Source organism: Oryza sativa, chromosome 3 (genome assembly GCF_034140825.1).
Source record: "Oryza sativa Japonica Group chromosome 3, ASM3414082v1".
NCBI classification, from domain to species: domain Eukaryota; kingdom Viridiplantae; phylum Streptophyta; class Magnoliopsida; order Poales; family Poaceae; genus Oryza; species Oryza sativa.
In genome coordinates, this window is record NC_089037.1 from 16,997,035 (window position 1) to 17,008,398 (window position 11,364).

General features: G+C 34.1%; 1 protein-coding gene across 2 annotated transcripts; it reads left to right on the plus strand.

Moving 5' to 3' along the window:
- The first annotated feature begins 565 nt into the window (after nucleotides 1-565).
- LOC4333070 (3beta-hydroxysteroid-dehydrogenase/decarboxylase) lies at nucleotides 566-10,649 on the plus strand. Of its 2 annotated transcripts, XM_015774598.3 has the most exons (7): nucleotides 566-949; nucleotides 6,159-6,248; nucleotides 7,408-7,541; nucleotides 8,482-8,640; nucleotides 9,813-9,935; nucleotides 10,008-10,087; nucleotides 10,343-10,649. In XM_015774598.3, the coding sequence occupies exons 1-7, from the start codon at nucleotides 664-666 to the stop codon at nucleotides 10,410-10,412; spliced, it is 942 nt and encodes a 313-aa protein (XP_015630084.1). In that variant the 5' UTR covers nucleotides 566-663; the 3' UTR covers nucleotides 10,413-10,649. The 2 variants fall into 2 exon arrangements, with proteins under 2 accessions (XP_015630084.1, XP_015630085.1); XM_015774599.3 differs by lacking the exon at nucleotides 10,008-10,087.
- Nucleotides 10,650-11,364: the final 715 nt, after the last annotated feature.

Here is an 11,364-nt window from a genome sequence, read left to right on the forward strand (position 1 = left end):
AATTACAGATTTTTTTCCTGCTTTACAAAAGAAATAAATCACTAAAGAAATAAATCACTGGATCAAGACACAATTCTTCATGGTCTTTACCGTTTAGTGAAAAAAGTAAGTATAGACTGGTCTATTGTGTGTAACTTTGATGAACAAACTACCTGCCTTCGTTTTTTAACAGATAGCATGGCCGTTAACTTTTGGATACATGATTGATAATTTCTTTTATAATTTAAAAAAGTACATGCATGATTAAAAATTATTTTGTTTGGCTCAGTTACTTTATCATAAAAATATTTTAATCATTATTCATATATCTTACGTATTGTTAAATAATATGAATGGTCCAACACGCACACGTAAAAGTCAATGCCGTAATTTATTAAAATGTACATATCTGCCTAACGTAAAATGCACTATATTCTGTTTTGTTCTGTTAATTTACTATTCTGTTTTATTCTGGTTGTTGATAATACCTAACAGTAGGGTCTCATTTTATATTTTGAACCACGCGCGGCAATTTCTATGTACAGCGCCGTGCCTATAAATAAACGATAATGCAGCTATACCGGCCGGCAGCACACTAATCGATCACCGCACTATACACAATACGACCATTAGCTATTACTAGCTAGCTATATATCCCTCCCTTGTTTCTTTCGAGCAAGAGCGATGGAAACGGCGCCGGCCGCGAACGGTTGTAGTGGCGGCCGCCGGCTGCAGGAAGAAGAGCCCGCAGCTCGGTGGTGCGCGGTGACCGGTGGCCGCGGCTTCATGGCGAGGCACCTCGTGGCGGCGCTGCTCCGCTCCGGCGAGTGGCGCGTGCGGATCACCGACCTCGCGCCGGCGATCACCCTTGACCCCGTCGAGGAGAAGGGGCTCCTCGGCGAGGCCCTCCGCGACGGCCACGCCGTCTATGACTCCGTCAATGTTTGCGACATAACGCAGTTGACCAAAGGTTAATTAATTCGATCTTCTTACCGTATACGTACGCTTTTTTCGAACCGCTAAACGACACCGTTTGTATGAAAATTTTCTATATAAAAGGTTATTTTAAAAATGAAACAAATCTAGTTTTAAAGTTTTCAATAATTACTTCCTACATCTCATCATATTTGCGAATGGTATTGAGGCCAAGACAAGAAAAAAAATCTTTCCTTTTAAATTAAACCTCATCGATCAAAACGTTATGTTAGCATGTATGTGGATATGCAACGATATCATTTTTACTCCTGCAGTGATAAACGAACTGACATGCAACCATAGTATTTACTTGTATATAAATAAACAAATAGACATATAATCATGATATTTACTCTACAGAAATAAACGAATTGACACCTCTTATATAATGATTATTATGAGATGAGCAAAATGTAATGAATGAAGTAATACTCAGTTAATCATATGCTAATAAAATTTCTCGTTTTACGTGTGGCTAATCGGCCATTTCAAAAAGCACTTTAGGACGGGGTCTTAGACAACAACGCTGTATTTAATTGCTCTCTCTATATTGAGAAATACGAGCTGCTTATTATGTAAAAAAAGGAAATACAAGAAGTTTTGAAAATATCAGTATCGGTTTTTTAGCCGGTGGTAACAAAGTAAGTAACAATTATGCTTGTGCTTGGAGGTATAATTGCCGGTTATAACACCATCAGTTACAATATGTATAGTACTATATCACTGCTATTTTGTGGTTTATGAACTGGGTTGCAAAATTCGAATTCTTTGACGGAAAAAAAATCGTATTATACGAATAATCTACTAGTAAATAATACGATGTGTCAAGCAACTTTTACCTCAACCTCGATATGCGAGAAACTTGCTTACCGCTAACCATCTCAGAGATAGCACACAGATATGCTTCTTCCCCTAGACCCTTTTTCCGAAGCTTTTGGCAAATATTTTCCCTACATAAAGGAGTGTTGGCAAAAGTGGGTCACGGTGTAGTGCAATGAGTCAACGTTTGATTGTTACTAAAATGGAGTATAATTATCCATATATATACTTTCAAACAAAAATCCGCATAAGAAGAGAATAATTAAGTTGATTGGGCCTCTCTGATCTGTCACGTGAGCTAATGCTCCAATGACAAGCCAACCACTTAAAATCAAATCAAATCAAATATGTGACTGGTACAATATAACAGTTCCACCAAGAAAAATCAATGGTGATCGATACACTTAGCTAGTACAAAATGACATGATGTTTTCTAAATAGGCCATTTTTCAAGATTTCACTAATTAATACTCAATTAATCATATCTAATAACGTTTCTAATTTTACATGTGGCTAATCAGTCAATTCCAAACGTGGCCCTTCGACAGCAACTATGTATTCAATTGCTCTCTCCATCGAGAAATACGAGCTATGCTTTCATTAAAGAAAAAGCGAATACAAGACATGCTTGAAGAAAGTAGTTCATCCGTCCTTAAAAAAATAAACCCTAAACCCTAAACCCTAAACCCTAAACCAAAAACCCTAAACCCTAAACAGATCTATGCCCTAAACCCTAGTTCTATCTAGATACCCTAGTTCTATCTAGATTCATAGTCCCATCATAGATTTGTTTTTATATATAGGACTGAGGGAGTACACGTCATGAATTTCGACTAATAATTAATTATTAAGGCATCAACATATAATGTCTATACGCTTTTGCTTTTCTTTTTGTTATGTTAATTTATTTGGTTGATATAATATAATGTCAAAGAAAACAATGACCATATGGCCGTGACAGCATCACAGTTGGTTACAAAAATGGCTATGGATAACAAATCATCGGTACTACAGAACTACTCCCTCATTCCCAATGTTTGACGCCGTTAACTTTTTTAAACATCTTTGACCGTTCGTCTTATTAAAAAAATTTTGTGAAATGTGTAAAACTAAATGTATACATAAAAGTATATTTAACAATAAATCAAATGGTAGGAAAAGAATTAATAATTACTTAAATTTTTTGAATAAGACGAACGATCAAATATTTTTAAAAAAAGTCAACGGCGTCAAACACTTTAGAATTGAGGGAGTAGGTACCAGAGACAGTTCAAACTACTAGCAGTAACCGGTTTTTTTAGCCGGTGGTTAGTGGTAAGCAAGCTTCGCAGAGATAGCATGCAGATGCTTCTCGGAAATGCTACTGAGCTAGCGATCGCCCTCGCTCGCCCAGAGCGATCAATTCCCCCCCCCCCCCCGCCTCCTCCTCCTCCCTCCACCTGGTTTCCTTTTTTGGTACCGTATTACTTTTCTATTTTAGTAAATTTATGCACCTCAAGTTTACACATCTAAAGTTTAGAGACCAAAAGTTTATAAGTCAAAAGTTTATATATCCGATTCAAATTTGAATTTGAATTCAAATATTTTTTATATATAGTATTTCTATACATCTAAAGTTTATACACCTAAAGTTTAGAGACCTAAAGTTTATATATCCGACGATTCAAATTTGAATTTGAATTATATCTTATTCAAATTTGAATTTGAATTATATCTTATTCAAATTTGAATTTGAATTCAAATATCCGATTCAAATTTGAATTTGAATTCAAATATTTTTCATATATAGTATTTCTATACATCTAAAGTTTATAAACCTAAAGTTTATAGACCTAAAGTTTATATACCCGATTCAAATTTGAATTTGAATTTAAATAATTCAAATATTTTATATATATATAGTATTTCTATACATCTAAAGTTTATACACCTAAAATTTATAGATCCAAAGTTTATAAGTCAAAAGTTTACATACCCGATTCAAATTTGAATTTGAATTCAATTTTTTTATACATAAATTTTTCCAACTTTTTGTTTTTTTAAAATTTTTTTGTGGTGTACTGTAATAGGAAGAGAAGAAGGTGAGGAGGAAGGGGAGAAGTGGGAGGAGTGCCTATAGGAGCGGGGGGCCCGGGACCGATCGCTGGGCGCCCCCCCCCCCCACCCCATGCTTCTTATTAACTAGACCCTTTTTCCAAAGCTTTTGGCAAATATTTAGGCATTCAATATGAGCCAAAATAAAAAGGTTATCAATTATAAAGTTACAGGATTTTCATATAAAATTTTCTCCGTCCAAATTCATGTGTGTCATGTATACTATAATCTTTAAATTTGCAATGATGAGTTAGCGAAACTACACTTATTAATTACCATTCCGGATTTGTAATTTGAACCTGACTGATAACACAAACTGGATTAATTAATGGGATTAATGGTTACTCCCTCCGGTTTCATTTTAATTGACGTTTTAGACAATGACATGGTCTACAAAATATATATTTGACCTTATTTTTCTATTATAATATACACAATAAATAAATGCATGTTTACTTTTATTATAGTGCTTTGAAAGACAAATCTATATACGTTGTTCTAGTTTTTTTAAACTAAATATTTTTAAAGTTATTGATGGTCAAATTATAAAAGTTTGACCTCAATCTTATGCAAAACGTCAATTATTATAGAACCGAGGAAGTATGTTACATCATGGAGGATGGAGGAAACATAGCACTAGGACCATAATAATTAAGTCTATGAAATTCGCGCGGGCAACAATCCCTGTGTAACGTCACAATTATCAATATAAAAAACGGCTAAGCTCCAAGTAAAGTATACTTTTTTTCAACAATACTTTCAAACAAAATCCTCTGACTTGCTTTTTGATTTAAATTCCTAGTATAGGGCTAACAGTAGGCGCATAAACAACAGAATAATTATTCTGTGACATGAGGTAATGCTCTTATGATAAGCCAACCACTCAAAATCACAATCAAACAAAATACTCCATCCTCCCAAAAAAAAAGTTACACCTATTACTTTTGTCACCAAAACTAAAGAAGAAATTAACTTATCTTGCATGAAACAAAGATCAAAGAGTGTATGCACGCATGCAATACATTAATATTAAGATAACTCCTCATGTTTCGATGAAACAATTACTTACCTCTCCATTTAATTCTTACATGCATAGAAACAACAAATAAAAACAACTTATTTGAAAGAACTCAAATAGGAAATATGTCTAACTCTTGTAAATGGAGAGAGAGTATGTGACTGATACATCATACAGTTTCACCAAGAAAAAACAATGCAGATTAAGATCCAAATACTATCTCGGTTTCCGTTAGCATATTTTTTAAATTGCTAAACGGTATATATTTTGTGCGAAAAATTTTTATATAGAAGTTGCTTAAAAATATAAAAAAACATTTTCTAAATTTGTAATAAATAAAACTTAATTAATCACGTACTATTTTCTCGTTTTACATTTTCTACTTAATCCTCGTATTCGCCTATTTCAATCGTGGCATTAGTAGGAAAAGACACGATCATTTCTAAATGGATCCTTATCACACACAAAATTCTTTTGGAAGTATACCTTTTTTTCACCGGTATTACTAGAAAGAAGTAGCGTAAGTACTACCGTTACCACCATGAAGCAAGGTGCAAATTCTCGGCGAGTTAACACGGTGAGTGCTCGAACTCGTGACATGTTCGTGATGTCATCACAAGTTCACGTGAACTCGCATCCCTACGAAGTGAACTCATGCGATTAATTAATTAATTTGCATCATTAGTAATTAATTAATTGAGCGTTATTTCTTAAATTAGCGTTAGTAATCAATTAGTAGTAACATTTAATTCGGCGTGAGGCCATTGTTAATTTAGCATTAGGAAGCCAGTTTGCAAACCAATTAGCGAACTCACACACGCGGTTAGGTGAAAAAAAATATATTTCAATTTTTTTTCTATGACACACTATACCCACTTCATTGTCAAATAATTGACACAAGTTATTCAAGTTCAATCTTTCACCTCTTCTCTTGCGAGAAAAAAAATATATATACTTGAAAATATGTCATATTATCTATACAAAATAGGACCATACAATTTATGATATACTTATATTATCGATTGAACTTTCATTTATCGTAATATAATCATTTAAAATTATTTATAATCAAACTTTCTTTATCGTAATATAATCATTTAAAATTATTTATAATCAAAGTAAGATGATCGTGATAAACCGTGTCAACCCCGAACACCAAACATATTAGTCCATTGATATCTAATTTTTTCCTAATCTATGATTTATCTCTATAAACAATTTTTTTTTATAACTGCAAGTATAGAATTTTCAATCTGTCATCCATGCCATGCAGCTTTTCAAGGGGTGGAAGTTGTTTTTCACACAGCTGCTGCAGACCCTGACATCAACGACTTCCAACTACATTACAAGGTCAATGTTGAAGGTATGAAAAATCATTGATGAATCATTTATGGAGAAGCCCCTTTATACATGATGGGCATATGATCTCATTACTTACATGACTCAGAAATAGTCATCAATATTATTATTTATAAAAAAAGTGCAATAAAGAACTGTTTCATCAAAGCATCATCACATGATATTAAGGTACCTCTCGGTGGACTCGTATCCTCTCGCCAATAAAAAAAACCTTGTAGAGATATTTTTTAATACTATAGGGCCATTTTTAAAATGTTTTATGAGGCATTCTTCAAAATGGCTCGTAAATGTATTTTGGTGAATTGTCTCTAGAAACCAAACCAAGAGAGATTTTATAAGTTATCACTATGCCTTGTGGCATTTATGTAACAGCATACTTTTACGTCTATAAGAATGAATAAGCACTTTCTAGAGGCATTAAATTATGCCACAACTGTAGCAAATTAATTTAAAAAAACAAAAAAAATATTACTAAAATATTGTTTATACCTCTATTTTTACAAACAGGTTAAAAGAACACCGGTATGTAAAAGAATTTTTGGGGTGTCTACAAAAGGCCCACCTATGAAAGTTAATTTTTACACGCGAGCTTATTAAGAGGTTTATCTGCGAAAATAGAGTTATTTTCGTAGGAGAACCTGTCTAGAGGCCCATATACACGCGAAAAGATCACATTGGTCGTCCACACGTCATCTCTCTCAATTTCTCTACTCCCTCTCCATGTCTCCTTAAATTTTGCTGGCATATGTGAAAATAAAGTTATTTTTCTAGGAGAACTTGTTAAGAGGCCCATATCGAAAAGATCACATCGATCGGCCACACGTCATCTCTCTCCTTAATTTCTCTCCTCCCACTCCATGTCTCCTCATTTATATCAGTCTCTCTGCTCCTTGGGAGCTGTGCGACCTCGGCAGAGACAACGACGCTGTGGGACCATCGCGGCGACAACAACACTGTGAAGCTTCGAATTTTAGAATTCTTTTTTCACGGGTGCACTGCCCGCTTGTTTTGTCCAACGAGCATGAAAGTAGACATAAACATTCTTGAATCTTCGGTAACATGATTGTTATTAATTCAAAAATGTACACCTTATTTGGATTTGATTAGTCTCAATTTTTGTCTTTTTTTTGTTTTTAAAAGAGTCATTTTGTGTTATTACGCAGGGACAAAGAATGTTATTGATGCTTGTGTAACGTGCAAGGTTAAAAGGCTGATATACACCAGTTCCAGTGGTGTTGTATTTGACGGAGTTCATGGCCTTTTTGATGTAGATGAATCAATGCCATACCCAAACAAGGTTCTACTATGTGACTGAATGCAATTTTTTCTTTATTTTGGTTGCTCATGCTACTAGATGCTCAAGTAGTCACAAAATTTCTTGTACAATTATGAATCTCATTTCTTTGTTGTACCCATTGGTACACGAACTAAAAAAAATTAATGCCCCCATGTTGTGAAATGTTTTCCTTAATCAAATCGATGCTAACAAAAAAGTTTGGCTGTGTATTTTTAGTTACCTCTCTCTAACCTTCAGCCTATTTTTAGTTAGCTAAATGATGAATATTTGTTACTCCCTCCATCCCAAAATATAAGGCACAACCATTTTATTCCCATGTTTCATAATATAAGGTATGCATGCATGCATGCCTGCATACATTAACTAGCACATCTTGGTCCTTTAAATTTAGTTTGTTTTAAATCCTCTTCCATCAAGCACCACATTCACATTGTTTGCATGTATGGATATGATTCAACCAAGGAGGTGATTAAATTCTTTCTTGGTCTTTGCGTTAGGAATGGTTGAAACTTATATTTGGGATGGATGTAGTACCTTCTATGTATGTACCTTGATTGCACCAATAATTAATTATTATGTGTTCCAAGCAACAAAGAAAAGAATGACTGTGTTGTATGTTGGTATCAACAAATATATTATGGTGATGATCACTACTTGTAGGTTGAAGAGGGTAGTTTGTATACTTAGAACAAGGGCTAGATCTACAACATAGAACATTTCTACGACTATTTGAATACCAAAGTATAATTGCAAAAAAAGTATATATAGTACTATGTTTCAACACATTTACATAGGGATACAGGGAGAGATCTTTTTACTTTTAACTACTAGCCTAATTTTTTTAGATAGTTACTTAATTAAGCCATATTTATTTATTTCAGTATGTATAAAATTCACACTTGATTTTTTGTGTTTTTAACTATGTGTTTATTAATGTTAGTTTCCTGATGCATATGCACAAAGCAAGGCAGAAGCAGAGAAGTTAGTGAGAAATTCCAACGGCATATGTGAACTTCTAACTTGTTCCATACGTCCTGGTAGCATTTTTGGCCCTGGTGACACCATTGTACCACATTTACTTTCCCACTGGAGAACGATGGTATGTAGCCGTCTAGTACATATCGTGTTAATTTCTCTCATACTTCGAAATACTAAACAAAATGGTTCTAAAAATAGATTAATGATACTACTTTTGATTGGGCACACCTCAAGTAATTAGCATATACAATATTTGAAATATTGATCTCATGGAAGTCCCCAAATTCTGCATGTGCATCATTGTTTGCTTCTGTAGGAAATTATATACATATAGGTAGTTCACGAGACATATGTGCACCTTAAGTAAATAAACATGTACATAATTTATTTAGTCATACAGACCATAACTGTGGTACATTATTATTTTTACTCAGTTATCAAGCATATGGTTTGTGTGTGATATGAAGATTATGAACTAGTTAATTAACCCTTTGTAAGAAACTAACCAAATAATCGGCGTTGCAAAAAATATATAGTAAACAAATGATAACATAAATTGTAAATTCTCTGCAACAACGTCATATAAATTTCTCTACATCCATAAGCACTATGAAACTCAAAATTTTTCAGTAAATCAACAGACTACCATCCATACAATTCATGTTTCATTAATATGAAGCCACAGATAAAGAATCATGTTATGAGTCGCATGCACATACATATAAAGCAAGAAACCGATGACGCTTCACGCATGGCATTCTTCAGAAATATATGCATATATATGCAGTTTACACATCTCTACCGCACACGATTGCCACTCCGTTGTGTGTTTTTCACTTTTGCATCTATTGTGTTATGCGACATGGAGGCTGGGGCCATGAATCCCCCCTAATTAAGTGTCCAACCCAATTATTCAGGTAGATAAATAAAATATGATCATTGATTACAACACTATCGGCTAATAAGGTGCCAACTAATAGCCCATACTTATTGTATTTCCCCCTTAATCTCTCCAACTATCCCATCATCACTACTTGCATGCATGTAAATTTCTCTGATAGTGTGGATGCAAAGATATTAAGGAACTCCTAGCTGTTGGAGGTTGGGCTAGAGCCTCAATCATCCCCAACAATGCACCCACCACTGGGGTCAAGGCTAACTAAAAATTCGTGTGGTTATGTGGACTAACATTAATACATGCATATCTAAGAACATTGAATATTTCATGTTACATTATTTATATTTCTCCTCTACAATAAATAGAAAGGGCTTGGGTTCTATATCTTCTTGCAGTTTATTATCGGCGATGGAATGAATTGTGATGATTTTGTATATGTTGAAAATGTGGTACATGGCCACATTTGTGCTGAGAAAACTCTCTCGACTAAAGAGGGTTCAAAGATAAGTGGAGGCAAGGTATATCACTATTATTGAATTGCACTAGTTTCACTGCTGATAAATTTTCATGGTGCATTTAACTTTCTCTAGGCTTACTTCATAACTAATATGGAGCCTATGAACTTGTGGGACTTTCTTTATATGCTTTTAGAAGAACTTGGATATAAAAGGTGATGCTTCTTCCTAGATATCATACATATAACCTAAAGTATATTCTTAGCTTCTAAAATATGCAGTCTCCATACACTCTAATTGATGTAATATTGAAGTTGGCAATATAAATTAGAAGGATAGTTGTCTATGGATGTATTGATCATGCAAATTGTTTGATTCCTTATGTTTTATAAAAGTTGGCCACTATATGAACTAATGGAAATATTCTTTATTCCTTATAAATGTTTGTTAATGTTGGTGCATATCTACAGAATGTGTGAATTCATTTTGCTTCGACCATATCTAAGACCTCATACATGGAGCAAGTTCTATTGCTATTGAAGATGTAAAATTTATTTGACATGGATGATAACCAATGGTCGATGGCAATGATGTCTACACATATAAGTTTGATGTATTTTTTTTACAAATGGCTAAGTATTGTAATCTTGTTGGGAACAATATTGATTCTTATTGGAGAATGGGCTTCCACTTGTTGCAGTCAACATAATTGTAATATATATCTGTGAGATTTTTATTGCTATATCTCTTTATGCAAAAACATTAAGTCTTATGGCTGATCTTGGTGTGGATTTTGACTAGCTGCATTAGATTTAAGATTTTTTTGCTTATATAACATATTATCTTTTAATCAAAGTTACAAGCGATAATAACTACTTCTCAAATAAGCAAGAATGAATGAACACCCCCGCCCTCCCCCGTCCCCCCAAAAAAAAGAATGTAGTACACCCTGGCTAGATATTATATATGCTATTCGGAATGACAGTGTGAAATATTAGTTAGATGGGATCTCAATATAAACCAAATAAAAAGGTAACCATCCCACCTCATCACTCCCCTGGCATGACAAACAACACACATAATACAAAACTTGAAGCGTCGAGTAGAGAACAAGGGAGACATTCGACGGGAGAAGCGTGCTAGTCAACGTCAGCCTAAAACATGCCCGTCAAACCACATGAATGCAGCGACCAAATATGTTACAAATTCCAAGAGACTTAGACTGATTTGCTAAATTCATCAACCATCTCAATTGCTCTGAACCCATACTCGTGTTTCACTAGTTCCTAGGACGAGGACTAGTCTCACACTTTCATCTAAGCAATGATAAACAAGAATAAAGGCTGAAATTAATTAAATTACATACTACAATAATATTATCATAAACATAGGCTGACCGGCCAAATAAGATAGTGATTCACGGAAGCTTAACTACCCAACCCACAAGCAAGCCAACTAGGTGTAGGCCCCTAATAGAGTCACCCTGAAAAAG

Excerpts from the sequence above, each read along its gene's own strand:
- LOC4333070 (XM_015774598.3), top strand. The coding sequence starts at position 664 with ATGGAAACGGCGCCGGCCGCGAACGGTTGTAGTGGCGGCCGCCGGCTG. Across the intron at positions 950-6,158 it reads CATAACGCAGTTGACCAAAG|CTTTTCAAGGGGTGGAAGTT; the intron begins GTTAATTAATTC and ends CATGCCATGCAG. Across the intron at positions 6,249-7,407 it reads TTACAAGGTCAATGTTGAAG|GGACAAAGAATGTTATTGAT; the intron begins GTATGAAAAATC and ends GTTATTACGCAG.